Below are 17486 nucleotides of genomic sequence, written 5' to 3'. Positions count from 1 at the left end.
TTTTCATACAAAACAGAATTAACTGAAAATGAAATCAATTCTACTTAAAGATGGCTAAAAGGATTTTAAAAAAATGCATTGGCATCGTGTTCTGATATATTCTAAAAGTTTCAAATGTCTAGATAGTCGGGAAGTTAGTTAAAAATCGATTGCAAGATTTGTACCGGACAAATAAGAATACGAGCTAAGAAAAACGTTGTAAAATATTATTTACAATACAATATTATTATTATGAAAAATAGTATACATAATATTGTTTGCAAAAGTTTGTGACCTCATACAGAATCAATAATATAAAATGTCAATAATAATTTCTGTTTTCCCTTAGATCTATACGTGCTTATTCGAAGTACGTATTTTGAATTATTACATGACATTCTTTTGTTTGAACAAATACGCCTAAAATTATTATGGTTAGGCAATTATGTGTACACAATGTAAAACATAGATTGAGAAAGATTTTAACCCGTTATCATTTATTATCTTCAGAGTCAATAATTCACAATTCACAGAAACCTTAAATTTCACCGCATTGCCTGAAAAATATTAAACCGCATTCATTTAAACCTCGAAAGTGATATATTTTTTTAAATACCTACGATACACTGACTCTTATGTATAGGTATTATTATGTAGCTTCCTGTAGTAAACCTTACTTCACAAAGGGCTCCGCTAACAATATCCAAAGCCGGCAGACCTGAATGATTTGTATAATATTTCGTTGGCTATTTTTATAAGGCAGTTATAACATATTCCCATATCGCTATGGTGATGATTCGTCCTTTGATTTAGCGCTGCGTCCTTTACATTTTTATTTTACTTACGGGTACTCATTATATTTGTTTTTTTTATTTTTAAATACAATAAGCTAAAAATACCAGGCAGTTAATGACATATAGAAAACTCTATTATGTCTGATTCTAGGATACTTTCGATTGGTCTTTTATCTATGGTATTTAAATAAAATTACACAATTACATTGTAACATTGGCTACTACCATATTAAAATGTAGCCAGTGCAACTTTTAATTACAGCTTAATATGCATCTGGTGTAGCACTTTGTATGCGGCTCAAATCTGAAAGCGATTATTAGTGAGTTTATCTACGAAGCTTTAAAATCTTTCTAATAAAAATCTGGACCGAGGAATACAAAAGCTATTTTTATGCATCCGTGCATAAGCTTTTAAGATTGTTTTAGTTTTACGACTTAAAAGGCTGTACAGAAATAATATATAGTAGGCTTTCTTGCTACTATACTTTGATTATTTTTTTACTACTTATTAACTCCTGAACAAGATTCACATCACTTTGTAATTTTTATAAATTATATAGATTGCGAATATACGTATGCTTAACTCGTGCTCGATGATAAAAAATTAATTTAGAGTTGCAACCCCCTTTTGTAATATACAGGTAATCTGGAGAACACCTCCCCGCCCCTATTTGGTAGGCACGTTTTGATAAGAATGCATTTTTATGCTGAATGAAATACATTTTCAATAATTTTATTGTGGATTATCAATTATATTTTATTTCACCGTATCTGTTTATAATGCAACGATCACATATTTTTTCATCTACATTATTAATCATAACATTTTATTTCACTGTTTATTTACTTTCTATTACTATTTATTAGTCTATTACTGTCAATGTACATTTGAATTATCAAACAGCGAATTCCAATTCGCTTTACCAACTTTATTGTTTACTACGAAATATACTTTTTCTAGTCTCTTGAAAACTATTTTTTTTCTTTTTCAACGATAAACACCCACATTTTGTATTTATGTTATTCGTTCGACGTTATTAATATAATACTGAAATTATTCTTGATTCTTTGATTTTTTTAATGATGATTTTTTGAGAATCATTTTACTGGGTATCCTATAAACCAGTGGCGAAGGGTGGAGGGTGCACACTAAACTTTGTCAGTAATACTTATTTGTTTTCATTGAACTAAGAATACAACTTGCAAATGTTGCTGGTTAGTTTTTAAAATTCAATTAAACCCTGCATAAACTAAACATAATAGTTTAGGTATGCTATAGGCAAACCGACAAAAATAGTGCACATCATACTTGTTTGTTTTTGATGAATTAAGGATAGATACATATTAAAAACTGTGTGAGTTAGTTTTTTTTAATTCATTTAGCCCTGCCTAATAAAACCATAATCGATAAAACTATTCTTCTATCTGTAAAATATCTATAACTATGTATGGTGTAATAACATAATTTTAGATATTTTAAAGATAAACTAATATTTTTTGACTATCTACTATGGCTTGGATTATGCAGCAGAGTTTAATTGGATTTTAAAAACTAACAAACACTTTGTACACATTACAGTCTTAGTTCAATGAAATCAAATACTTTTGACTGACATCGTTTAGTGTGCACTATTTATGTCGGATTTTAGCAGCCTACCTCCACCCTTCGCAACTGCAATAAGCATTCATACACATATTTTTGAGAAATACATACACGTGAATATGAAATTCCATTCGAAGAATTTTCATATTATTAAAAGAGTATCTCGATATTAAATCCTTCATCATAGTCATGGTTTGGGAACCTGAAAAGAAGTTTAAACTCCCATTTTTCTAATCATTGAGCATTATATTATATAAGTTATAAAATAACAATTGGTCATTTTCAGTACATTACATGATTTCTTTATTATGCTTAATGTTCCATATATATTTTTTAATCACTGTTACAACACACCGAAAATATTTGACAATAGTTTTATACATGTCATGTCAATGGTAATTTACCAACTCGATGATCATGGATGCGGTTTACAGTTTAATTTTTTCTTTATAATAAGTCTAGGTATATTTCAAAGATGTTGAAAAAAATCTTATTCTATATAAATGGAGCCTAAATGTATAAAATTGAAAATATGAACCCATGGTCTACTGATTATGATGTTGTTTTGTATAAGTCAATTTAGAAAATTTTCAAACCGCACTGCGTCAAGACAAAACGACTATGATTTTTCAAAAGTTCTGCAAGTTTTTATGAAGCTTTAAAAGTCTAGTAAGTACTTAGATTGATTTTTTCTTTTAATAATTTCTTGGGTTAAAGGGAAAATTATTCATTATGAGAAAACGAATAGGTTGGAAAAACCTACACCCTTTTAAATACTAAGAAAAGTTTATTTCTACAGTTAAGAAACCGTTCACAGGGAATTAATGTATTGTATTTAAAAAAGATACCATTATCATACTATTTAAATATAATAAATAGTATTCTAGTATATTAAAAACAACACAAATTCATTATAAATTCTTTAATCTGAATCAGGTATCCACTTGTGAAAAAAATATAAACTATAGCTTATTTATGAAGTTTACAGAGCTTTCGTGTACAGTAAATACGATTTCCATAATAATAATTTAAAGTAAAATAAAAATTAATGTAAATCTCATAAATAACAAACAAAGGTACCCATAACAATATTACGGTCTAAGCTCTAAATGTATTTGATGGAAATTTAATTAATTTCTTATAATTTTTTATAAACGGGTTTTATATTGTGGTGTCTTTCAACTTCATACAAGATTAATATAATTTATGTATTTTTTTAAGTTCCAATATTTTTCCCTATTAAAATATGAGTTTTCTCCAGCCATAACATTGTTTATTTGTTGCATAGAAACTGACAAATATGTCAACTGCTTCAGCTATCTTGTTAAAAGAACCAATGAAGGCTCTATTTTCTATAATATGCAACATATGTTTTATATTTATTTTTTTCATAATATATAACCCAGTGTGTGCAAATACTGACTACGCATATCCCACAAATCACATAAAGACATAAAGAATATTTCAGATTTTACCGAAACTTTATGAACGCTTTTTATTTTTACGAAAGACAATAACATGATACAACATCAAAATATGCGGGTACCTTACAACAGGCTGCATGCGATATTAAATTTCTATTACAGCAACCCTTGCTCTCGCAAAACATTCAAAACAAATAAAGCCTTGTCTTAGTTTTGTAGAAATACGCTTTTCTTACTTACGAGAGGAAAACCCTGTGAGGTCGTTATATTGTGCTCTGTGGGGAAAATTATAACGGCCGGGAAAGCGTGTCGTCGGAACGAAAAACCATCGCGGTGTTAGTCAAAGTAACCGTGCTTGCTTAAGGCTTAATACATAGTGAAGACGAGCGACAAAAATGTAAGCACATACTAAGGAACCATACAATTTAAAAGACGTTATGTCTAAGAAATTGTAATACGATAAAATTGGTATTCAATAATATTAATAATAATAATATGGCAAACATCGGAAATTGTATATATAATATTTAGAAATATTCCACGGTATTTTGTAGACAAAGTGTAAAAAATACTGGTCTATCGAAACCTCAAATCCTAAAGAAAACACTCTTTACCTTTGAGCAGTTTTACTTTTTCTCCCTTTATCACTCTACATCGAGTCAATGTATTTCAAGTCCAAAATAATACGAGTATATTCAGAAAAATGCAATTGAAGAATTTGTATGCCCTTAATGTTTCATGTAATCTACGGCTTAATGTTTTTCAGAATTTCGAGTTTTTGTTATGAAATTTAAACGGTAATTTTCCGATTAAAAATAAATGGTAAAAAAAGTATCATATTATTATTGTTAGAGGGACCTAACGACATTGTCATTATTCGTCATATTATGTGAATAAACACGACGAAGTTATTAAAATCGAGCGATGTCATCCGCATTGGTGGCTTGCAAGGATTGCGATAGGTATACACACACGATCTCTTCCGCAAAGGTTTTAACCGAATGTAGAAATACTATTGATTTTTTTTAAACAATCCCCTTATCTTATACGTCAGGTGAAAGATCGTTTTCTGTTTTAAAGCGTGTAAAAAAATATTTGAGAAGTACCTACTATAGAAGAAGAAAGATTAAATAGTATAGCCATTTTGTATATAGAGCAAGAAATTGTTAACCTAATTAAAACTACCAAAATAATTGATGAATTCGCAAGAAATAAAGCAAGACGAAAATTTATTTAGAAAATATGTTTTTTTTAAATTTTATTTCTATTGCCTTTGTTATATTTTATGTTAATAAATTAATGAGAGTTTCTATGTACCTATAAAACTTTTTTTTCTAACTTGGATTTGGGGGCCCCGAAATTTTTACCACTCAGGGCCTCCACTTGACTTGATCCGCTACTGTGCAGACGACCGCTTTCTTGATGTACTCGAGCTAACTAAATGTTATTCGCAATCACCATCATATCATGACCCATAACTGCTGGTCGTCTTGGTCTTGCGACAATTATAAATAATAATTCGACCATAATATAGTCTCCCAGCCGAATGGACGCGCCGCTCGACTTTATTAAATAACTCATTCTCCCACATCATCGCAAGGCTTTTCTTCACTATGCGTTCACCCTTAGGGTGGATAACAGGCGTGTAGAGTATATATGATCCCGATCATTTTGTAACTTGAGTGGCGCCCAAAGCAAATTTATGCGATCGGTTTCCGATATAAACCGCCAATGGCTGCTCATATCAACTCAACTGTGACGGATGAGTGTACATTGTTTCTTTGCAAACTTGTAACTTAATAATATCCAATTGAAAGTGGTTTCGCTATTCAATGTTCTTGTAATATTATAATCTAAAGATAATATAATTTATTATTGAGAGATGTTTTTTTAAATCTTTGAAAGAATGATAATTTCATACATTATTATTTAAAAACACATTTGAGGATAATTCAGCTGAATGCAGAACTATTCTAACTCACATTTGAAATGTTTTGCAGAAGAGGTTTTTTGACACAGCTTACTTCAGTTATTTATTATTTATACCCATAGACAAGTGTACGCACCATTTTTTCATCAATAATCCTACTACAATATGATGCTACTACTAAAATAATAAATAATTTTAGTATATAAGTTTTTTCAATAAAATCTCTCCTCACAACTTTCAATTGTAAATTCAAAGAAATATAAAAGTTGGAATTGGCTGATAGCAGTTGAGATAAAATATATTGAATCTACGATCTGATGTGGATCTTAACCAACTCACGAAAAGGTTTTTCACAGATTTTCACGAGACGATATTAACCTCTTGCCGAATTTATTAGATTCATGATCTTAGTCCAAGCATACATTAAAGAATAACAAGTTAATTAGCCAAATTCGGGATTGATACCAAGATCCATGACTTCATAAGCGGACATATTGTAACCATTCGTCCATCGCGGCCGCATAAAGATTTACCAGGACACAAAAATGATACACCACAACGCGTATCAAAAAAATATAGGTACAACATATATTCAAATACTAGTTGGGCTTTACCACCTGTACTCTCTCTTCTTCCTTTCCAAACCTTCGCCAAACGACGATAATGTAATGTTCTCGAAAAGTAGATCGCCGACGAGTATATTTTTTATATTTTTACTTGAAAACCGTCGTGGAATCCAGGAAAATGAAGGATCGTTTAGTGACGTTTTTCATTGGAAAAAATAGTATTAAAAAAAAAACGTTATATGGAGACTCCATGTTTGGAGTACGAGACCACCTCTATTTTTTCATAGAATGTATGCTAGATAATAGAATGACACGCATGCTCGACTGCATAAATATTTATCAGGAATATCTATCCCGTACTCTCTCCAATCATAATACCAACACCATCATAAACAAAAAAAAAACTATATAACTGTCTCAATCAATAAAGAACCACCCATCATAAGACAGTTAATATAAACTGACCTGTCCATCCGAAAGTAATGTAAAACTAAATAACATTAAATAATTACATTTCATAGAATAACAAAAAATGGAGCCCCGGTGGTTAAACGAATAAACTACAAATCTAATCCTTTCAAACGAATAAACAAGCATAAAAAAAACAGTTCTGTGTTTTGTAATAAAATATGTATCCAAATGAAAACTAATCCGAGGGCGGCCCAAGGGGTAATTTACCAATGGGGTTTTTTCAAAAATTCATTTTTATACAAATATAAATATAAAAGCATTGAATAGCTTTTGTGCATACAACTTATAAGTATTCAGCTACGATAAAAGTATATCCAAGGGCCCCGAACTCGATTCTCATTGAGGTCACAATGACATGTATGTAATTTTCTAAAATTCTTGCTGTTTTTTGTGATTATTTCTTTTCTTTTACTAAATACACTACTGTTTCACTACAATAATATTATTGAGTCTCATGGCCTGCTGTAGTATTCATCTTCCAAGATATAATCGCATCCGTGCAAACATGAATCCTAATTATAACATAGATTCATAGATTCAGAATTTTAAAATATAATAACATAGTAGGTATAAAGCAAAGTACACTTACAAGCCATTGAATCGACGAAATAGTTAAGATCTCTGTAGCATATGACGTATATTCTGATAAAAGAAAAATATAATATTTAAGTATAAGTATATTATATTCTTTATAACACCACAATAGATTAGTGTAGTAAACAAAAGTGTATTTAATAATACCTAAAATTTAAACAATCACGAATTCAAAGTTCAAACACGCGCATTACCATGATCTTACTATCTACTTCATTTATCGTTTATTTATGGCTACGGCCGTATGTTGTAGCTTAGCCACTGGGAAATGCCAATAGGAATGGCATATTTTAGAAAAATACTACCTTATTCTTTGGTCAATAATTACTATAAAGCAATCATTATTCGTAGGATGTTTATAACATTGGAATGGTCAAAAACATAGCTTATAATCAGTATCTTTAGAATTATCTTAAAATGTGTTAATCATGCCCGTTTTTTGAATAATAAAATGCCTAATTCTTGTCAAATTTAGGATCACAAAGATTATAAAATATATTTTTTTATCGTAAATATGTCACTATAAAATGTCAATGTTAATTTTACTAATGGTTTTGTAAATGCATTTAAAAATTAATAAACATAAAAAATCTTAACATCACTGCACATGGACGTACTGAAATATGACTATATTCTAAAACATTAGAGCGAGCGGTTTAAAAGAATACTATTGTAGGTAATAAAAATACTTTGTGCAGTCATCAAATGTTTAAAATAAATATAAAAGATAATAAGGCTTCAAAATTATATAAATAGGTTATCTACAACGTTTAATGAATGTCCAGGGTTATACTTTGAAAATACCATAAAAGCTCCATTTTGACCTACGCTGAGCATGTGGGTTGTTAAGTAGATATGTAAAAGTGAAAAGTAAATTACCATGTTTAGCTTAATATTATAGACCTCTACTAAAGTTAAAGTAATAAACTTTTAATTGTTAGTCATTTGCCGTAACCCATTGAGTCATTGCACATGATCAAATACACGTTCAAAAAATAACTTAATAACCTACGGCTTCCGCAACAGCCACTCTACCAATGAGGCCACCATGGGTACTTAGTAGTGGCAGAATATTATACTTAACTATATGGCAGTATAAAAAATGACTCGCCGTCTAATAGTATATTTTATTGATTTAAAATATTATATAATGTTAAATAAAAAAATATTTACATAATGCATGATTTTTTCGCAGTAGGTACATAATATTTTCTTTAAGTACAAGTAAAAAAAAACTTTCATCAATTTTATCAGGCTTTATATTTCAGGCCTACCTATACAAAAAAATAACTTTTTTTCAATATAAATTTTATATTATTAAATCCAGTATTATATAATTATTTACAGTAAAGTTGTAAGAAAATATTTTTATTGCCAATGCTCTTTGAAGTTGTCAAGCAATCATTCCAAGCAAAATTATACATAAGTACCTACTGAGTTCTGATATAGTAGGTACTTATTACATAAAAGGGCATAAATTTAATAAGGCTCGATAATATTATCATTGGCATAATTCTATTCTGACAAATTCACTTTCCTCGTGCTTTTGTCCGTAGGCAAACTTGCTAACAAAATTATTCTCTTCCGTCTCTTCAAAGGTAACAAAACATTTATAAGAGAAAATAATAACAACCTGATTTCATTTACATTACAGCATCAAAATTATTTACTTACTATATTACCATCAAACCATTATTTAAATGTACGCAGTAAGATATTAGTTAATACTTTAAAACATTCATTGAACTGGCAATATTCAATTACATTGATCTGAAATATTGGGAAGAAACAAAGTTATGTATATTGTACAGTTATGTTTTGCCTAAGAAGTTCTGACAGCTGTTTTGTTAAGTTTTCATGAGAGTTTAATTGCTTAGGTATGCAGTATACCTGTATTATTTATTAGGTAAACTGATATCTATTCAAATATAACTTTCCGATAACTGTTTACGAATAGTAGGTACCAACATTAAGAAATCAATTATTTTTATTTTAATTTGGTTTATTAGATTTAGCAAATAGACGAAAGTGTTCGTTGTTATAATATTATTATATCGATCACAATCACCAGAAATGGTGATAATAAATTAGACACATTTTGACGGAAGCGAATAAAACATTATTTATAAAGCGATAAATAGGTATAAATAAAGTGACTCGTAGATGCTAAAAAGCTACCTTAAATACCGTTAAATTGGTCGAAGACTATCATATTAATTTTTGCAGAAATATTTTTCAAAAGATTTTCATATTTGACTTCATAGAATGATAAAAGTTAGATTGGTTAAGCTAAAATATCTTTAAAAAGCGGCTAAAAATAAATTACCCAAAGCTTTTGACGAAGATAATTTTGTATTTGTACGTACATAACTTGAAAACACCTCGGATATATATATATCCCATGAGAAAAAATCATATTTGAAAAAAAAATACGAAAATCGACGGGATTTGAACACGTATAACCATTGGAGTCGCGCCAATCTGTGCATTAATCAATTATGCTACGAGCCTCTTATCTTATTACGACAATTGAAATTGGTAGGTCTTACATGAAATGCTTATCAAATTGCGTTATTTTTGTAGCTTAAATTACTAGTATTGCTAGTTTAAATTATCGTTATTAGACAGGAGGCTCGTGGCATAATAATTGGTTAATGCAAATATTGGCGTGACATCAATGGTTAAACGGGTTCAAATCCCGTCGAGTTTCGTATTTTTTTTTCAAATACGATTTTTTCTAGTGGGTATATATCTGAAGTGTTTTCAATATATGGAATGTTACAAAATCTTGTGAATTTGTCATTGAATAAAAGAAATGGTTTGTTAAAAAATTGTATTTCTGATTGGTATTAATGATCTTCGAAGAGAAAATACAAAGCAATAAAAAAGTTTAAAAGTATAAACTATATCGATTTAAAAATAATAATTATATAAATTTAAATATTTTCAATGGAATATCAAGAGAAGAAGTTCTTTTTAACAACCACGTAAGTGCATTGTAACAATAACAATGAAGAATATGTTTAATGAAATGAGTGTAATACTGTTTTACTTTCACCTCTCCATGAGGGTTTTAACCAAATTGGTAAGAAACAATATTATCGCTGAAATAACTTCATACTACGTGCTAGCCACTAGTAGTCCTGTGTTATGATATGTATGAAGCGAACACGAAAGAAGCTTTTGTTTGCAATAGAATACAAAATAATGGGAAAAGAATCGAGAACATTTTAAACTTATTTAGCGGGAAATTTGAACGAAAATTTGTCGAAAAGTAGGCCAGCCGAAAGCACCGTTTTGTAAGAGTGTAAAAGGTCACTGTATAAAAAGGACTTTTACGAGGGTCATTTTATGAGTTAATCTATTACTAGCTTTGTTACCGCCCGAAAAGTGGAGAAATACAAATTATTTATAGCAATAAGAGTAATAAACTGGCAACACAAAAATTCGATGGCCCGTAAAGCTTTTGTAAATGAAGTGTAGGTACTTGTGTAATGAAGTTTGTTTTATCAAATTCCCAATGTGCTTTATAAAATATTACACTATACACCAGTGATGTATTAAATAAATAAATTATGGATTTAGACATTTTATAATAACTTTAGGTATGGTGTATTTACTATCGATTGATCCGTAATAACTATAATTTAAATGTCATTATATATAGAGGAATACTTGTAATAATTGTTATTGAAATACTATTGTAGCAGTGACGTCCCTAGACAAAATGCCGCCCGTAAGCAGTGCCAAAATGCCGCCACTTTTTTTAAAGTTACAGTATTTTTTATCATCCTTTCATGACTCGAATATCTAAGAAATGTGTTGTATGGATACATTACTAACAATAGCTACCACTAATAATTAATCTTATATATATGCCATTTCTGCTTCAATAGACAATATTGCGAATCTACGATTTCAGATAGGTACATTTAAAAATACGTCTGACATCTTCCAAAACGAGTAACTAGCAAACATATTTGGATAAATTTTAAATTAATGTACGTATGACCTACCTAATGTAAGTATAACCTACAATTCAAATATTATTTGCAAATCTACACGTGTCATTATCTGTTCACTAAGAACGTGACGTCTAAGGACAACGGAAGTAAACAAGACATCGCGAACCCGACAAAAAAATAAAGTCCTTTTAAAACTTTTATAGTAATAATTAATACATTTTCTTTTCAACCAGTGAGCTGATTTTTTTAATGGAAATATATTTTCGTTATTACTAAGTTTAGGTAGCTATTGATATATATAAATAATGATTCTCCTCGATTTCCCGCCCTTCGGGTAAGTGCCGCCCCCAAGCGACGCTCAATCTGCCTACCCCCACGGGACGTCACTGTATTGTAGCCATCAAATTTAGCTATTTCATAATTGTAAATTATAAAAGCTTTGACTGATGACATTTAAATTGCAAGTTACTCGGAGTAGTTATGAGTTATTTTTTGTTAGTAAAAACTAGCATGGTAGGTATATGCATGCACGTACGGATTATTTCAGGATTACAAACGCTTATTTTTTGATAGGTACCTTATCTCTTGTAATATAGGCAGAAGTTGCTATTTTTGGGTGATGTGATCAAACATTACGTATGGTAGGTACTTGATGTATTATTTTGCTCACACTATAGTTAACACTTAAAAATATTTAAAATATATTATTTTGTAATAAGTATATACGTCAGATATAATTAAATTAGACACATTATATTAACCTACATTAATTACAAAGCTTCTCTCAAAGGTTGGTAAAAATTGAATTGAAGCCATTCATGCCAGATCACCAATGCGCTGAACATTAAGTCAAGTAAGTAAGTACACAAGTTGTATAGACACAAGAATCTCATTCTGCCTACTCTTCTACTGCTATCCACCTTTCCCTACATTATGAGTAAGAGTAAATTATACTTTTCATTGCAGAAGATAATATGACCGAAGTGTGCTACTTTGTTCTTGTGCTACAGCTATAAGTTCTCTTTGCTTAGTAGCTCATTTTAAAACCATTGCTAATGTGATCAGCTCAGGACAATCTCTTCATACGCTGATAAGACCACATCTTGAAAGACTTCATTTTTTTTAACATCCAAGAGTCGACTTTATAGATCAGTACAGATACAATGCAGTATCTTATCACACCTTGTCCATCGAGTGCCCGGTCTCGATTACGGATGAAATTTTTTTTTTTCAAAAGTGTCTTTTGTCAACTCACTCCTGATCTTGACCATATGGTCTAAACTTCAATATTCCTTCAGAATCTAGACGGCAACCAATGTATTTTACTTTGTCTATGCTCTAGCGTTATTTTACAAGCAGACAATTTTAACCTTTTTCACTTATGCCCACAAAGACAATTTTACGACCGAACAATCTTTACCCTACTGGCTTTTTAAGGCTTGGTTATCATAGTAGATAGTATCAATTTTGTTATATTGTTCTTGCAGTACTCTCGAGATGTGACACGCGAGGGTCAGTGAGAGGGGTTCCAGTCCAGAAGCGGAGCGCCAACCCACCACCACCCCCATGTTTCGCCGACGGCACGGGCTGCAGCCCAGCTTCGCGCCCACCCTTCTCGCACTGCTCGTCGCGCTTTTGGCCGCCGCAGTCGCCCTAGCGCAGGATCATGGCCCAGATTTCGGTGAGTCACATTTTTTTTTCTTTTCTTCCATAAAACTTACCTCACGATAAAGGTCACAATAACTATAATAAAAGCAGCAGATTTTTACTATAAGGAATGGTGTGCGGGGAGTGTGAAGTAACCGATAGATGATGGGTTGGCACTGACCCTTGAATGTAAACTTTTACTCCTGTAGATTGTGATCAAGTCCTGAACAAAGACTTACTATATGTGCGAGTGAGAAAGAATTCCATATTCTTATAATCTCAACATAATGTGTTATACTAGAAGACATATGGATAAAGGAAAGGTTTTAGGGCGTATAGCCAGTAAATTAGTTTGACAAATGCGTATAAGCCAAACGTAATATATAGTTTTTATCTGACATATAAACAGGTTATATGTTTAGTTAATTAAGTAGAAAATATGATTTACTTACTGTGTTTTGTTTAAATGTGGTAACCGTACTGAGAAGCAAGATGATAGTACAACGTTTCATAGATAAGTAAATATTATCAAAATTGAGATTATACTATACGTCTGTACATATTATGCAAAGAAAGGGGTTTCATATAGCCGGACAATTCCCGCTCTCTTTAGTATTATAACTGAGATAGCTATCGTGTGCTAAGAATGTGCATTTGAACGTCTTGTTATGTGAACTACGCGAGTTTTATAAGATGTTTAGTATTTGATATCATACTTTATATTTTTGTTTGACATTAAGGAGGTGTTGCATCGTGAACTTTCTTTTATTATACTTAACAGTTAATTTTCTTACGCCAGTGTTTGCAACGTGGGCAGGTTTAGGTTACTCCGAGCTCTTCCTTCCCCTCTAAAGTCCGTCACACTGTGTCTACCTGCATCGCTCGTGACGTTATTCACCCGTGTCCTCTACACAAAGAAATAATTGAGTTAATTAGATACGATGTTTGTCTACCTAACTACTTAAGTAAAATCAGTTGATCTGTTGCTGTAGGTATGGTGCAACATGACCAATTCACAAACCAAGTAAAATTTAAAATTGTGCTAAATCCCAGGCGTTTATATTATTTATGCATTTAAGGGCTAACGTAGACAAATAATTATTACCCTATTAAAAATTACTTAAATTGCCACAGTTTTCACATGTTTGTATTTTAATTTTCAATTCCGATTAACTCATAACTAAAAAATCTCCTTTACTACAAGTTTTAAGCTGGGATAAGGTCATGTTAATTAATTAATACATATCGCTTACATGCCCTAAATAAATCAAACTTTTGGATTAACAAGAGTTAATTACTTTTTGTTTTGCATGCCTACTTAAATAATTTAATTATAGAAAATTAGCAACTGTTTCAACTCGGTTCTGTTGAAAATTAGTTCCTAACAAATATCTTTTTTAAATTATGACTTGTTCTACTTATATGTTGTTTACAATCTCTTCAGATGTCCAATAAATCCGTATGATATAAAATATTCATTGTTTATAGAGATAGTTTTATTATTTTAATACTCATGCCTACATAAATTGAATAGCGACTCAATAAAAATATAAAAAGAAGATGTGCTCAGTGGAGAATGATATTGCAAATATTTCGAACGAGGGAATTCCTCGCCAACCAATGACATCCATTTCACTTAGTGATTCTGGTGATAATTCAATAATTTGTTTTTATTAATAATATGTAAACTTTATTTCATTTACATAGTTTACATTAGTACTATTAATAGTCCACCTTACACCATCTCATACGTTGTTCAAATCGTTAACTCTGTATTATAACATGTTAGTTATAAAATGTTCCCGAAAAAAGTGTCTCCCAATTACTTTTAACCTGATCTTTATTATTTATATAAATAATAAAAAAAATCATAAAAGTTTCACTTTTTTAATGTAACTATCCAATAATAGTAAAACACATTACATACATAGTATGGTTTTGAAATAACGTTTTTTTGTTAATAATTCTACTTTGTCTTCAAAACGGTCTACTTCTACTGAAGTTGAAAATTCGGACAGCCTTCATCCAAACTCGAACGGTTCTGATAGAGCGATAGAATATGTAAATACATCGTGGCTCCTACAAGGGGAGACTGACAAGGCTCTAGCCTGAGGCCACGGTATCAAGGGGGGCCCGGCGTGACGGGTAGACCAGATAACTGAGATAAGCATACATCGCAAATTTGCTCTAATAGTAAAAAAAAGTTGCCTGCGGCGCTACTTTGCTTCTTGCCCGTTATTTTTTTTTAATAATTACGTGACGGTACGATATATTTTTTTATTATTGTGTATCGATACTCGACAACTTCACAATTCAAGATGATCCATTAAAATACAAAATCGCTAATAATACACTGAATACCCTCAATTATAACTTAAACACCACTGTAGAGCTTTACACTGCCTTTAACCATAGTGGTAAATAGGGGCCCCGCTAAAGAACCTAGCATGTGGGCCCGCTTCAGGATGTGGAGGCCATGGTATACGTTTTAATATCTTAATATCAGCCGATTCTCTTCTCATTTTTAACATTGGCGTAGTTCTCATTTCTTTTATTGCTAATAAATACTATCTTTATTTTTTTAGATGTGTTTAGGCACTTATCAAAATACATAACTTTTCAATCCAAAATTCGGTTATATTATTTTATTATAGTTTTTGGCATAATCATTTATTTTTAATATAGTAGCAAGAACGATTATTGTCTTAATTGCAGTTGATTTAAATTTATATTTTAAATAATTTTAGAGTATCACTATTCAGTTATAGATTTCCTAATTTCATACATATATACAAATTAATGAGAGGCCAGACTCTCAATACGAAACTGTCTATATTTATAGTGTTTTGTGTCTATTTTTATATGTGATATATTCTGTCTGAGTGCATTCATGCAATCTTATTTTTATGGCCAGAAATGGCTTTCCTGTTTTATGCCTGCAATATGGCGTCTCGAATGAAACCGCAACTATATAATAAATATTTCAATTACGCCGGGTCGATTTTCTCATTCATTCCACTGTATTAAACGTGCAACATTTCAATTTACTTTCAAAATCATTATTATATTATAATATGCATAGTGTTTCATCGATTATTAGCTAAGTAAATTCATTCAAAATAATAAAAAGGTATTAAAATAATAAAAATCAAAACCAAATTTATAATCCAAACAGAGGGACATAGTCAATTAAAAAAAAACAATAATTATTAAGTATTACAAATTAAGAGTTGCATAAAGAAATGTATAATGGGCAGCGCGCACAATGAGAGGAATATAATTGAATGGATAAAAGAACAAAAGAGAGTATGCAACGTAATTAAGTATTCCAAATCCCTTAAATGAAAATGGGTCGGATACTTATCTCGCATACAAGATGGCTTAGTGCGTAAATCCAGTGGTACTCAATGGATATAAGACGAATAAAAAGATGTCCCATAAAACGATGTATTGACGATATATTAAGGTTCGGTATAATAACGTGTCAGTAAAGAGAAGAGTAGAGAGAGATTAAGGCGACTTTCATGCCGCACTTAATTGAGAAGAAACTAATGACGATGATGAATTATCGAAATAAAATCATTAAATATGACATACAAATTATTAAAATATAATATTTTGTAAATATTCTTATTCTTCCCTTGTCTTCTACCTCAGATAAGTTATCTTCTACTTGCCACCTGAATCAGCTGTCTGGAAATGCACCTGTATTAATCATGAAAAGTATAAGCCACAAAATGCGGTAGTTATTCTCTGCTACGAATATTGAGAGTTTTTTGGGCTTAAAGCTCATATTAATATGTAAAATGCACTTTTCTTATATTCATATTACACAGAACTTCTCGGTACTTTTCGATACATTTGAGGATGTCAATATTTACCACTAGTATGTAACCATATTTTAAGAGCCTCAGATATTGTGATATTTCTTTGTTAAGTGTGCATACTTACAATCAATAGAAAATAATCGTGAAGACATAATAGCTAATCATACACAATCTCAATTCTAGTATAAAGTTGATCTTTTCCATCTCACGTAGAGGTTTCGTGACAGTTTTTTTTTTACGAGAAATGAATGTTGGCCACTTGTTTAACCTAGTAGGTATATACTCTGGTCTAAACACACACTGAAAAAGAATATGTGAATTTTATCCAGACCCGAGATTCGAACCCAAGACCCTCGACTTACCATGCGGATACGTAACCATTTGGACATCGCAGGCGTATATATATCATATACATATTTGAGTTATCAGAACAGCAGTATCCTACTTATAATTAATCTTACGGTTTATGTAGGTACTGAAATCTCTCCATGCAATAAATAGAGCATTCCGGCAGTAAAGATTAGCCGGATTACTGGATTAAGCGACTTATTACTAAATCCGTTATATGGTGTAGTATTTTGTTTTCATGAAAAAGAGTTTTGTACTGTCTTCCCGTAATATTTATTTCATTCAAATTATAATATATTTCAATATTATTTTGACGTGTCTAATAATTTATTACTTTT

General features: G+C 30.7%; 1 protein-coding gene across 2 annotated transcripts in view; it reads left to right on the top strand.

The window, feature by feature from the left end:
* Positions 1–17486, top strand: part of jus (EB domain-containing julius seizure protein) — a 246225-nt gene that overhangs the window by 34602 nt on the left and 194137 nt on the right. For both annotated transcript variants that reach the window (XM_085953442.1, XM_085953441.1), the window contains exon 2: positions 12814–13007. In XM_085953442.1, the coding sequence (XP_085809568.1) occupies positions 12893–13007 (115 nt within the window). In that variant the 5' untranslated portion in view covers positions 12814–12892. The remainder of the gene's footprint in view (positions 1–12813; positions 13008–17486) is intronic.

This window comes from Rhyacophila brunnea, unplaced genomic scaffold, assembly GCF_057557595.1.
Source record: "Rhyacophila brunnea isolate RB1 unplaced genomic scaffold, BYU_Rbru_1.0 scaffold_10, whole genome shotgun sequence".
In the NCBI taxonomy this organism is placed as follows: domain Eukaryota; kingdom Metazoa; phylum Arthropoda; class Insecta; order Trichoptera; family Rhyacophilidae; genus Rhyacophila; species Rhyacophila brunnea.
Note: the sequence above shows the minus strand (reverse complement) of the source record. Positions and strands in the feature narration are given on the sequence as shown.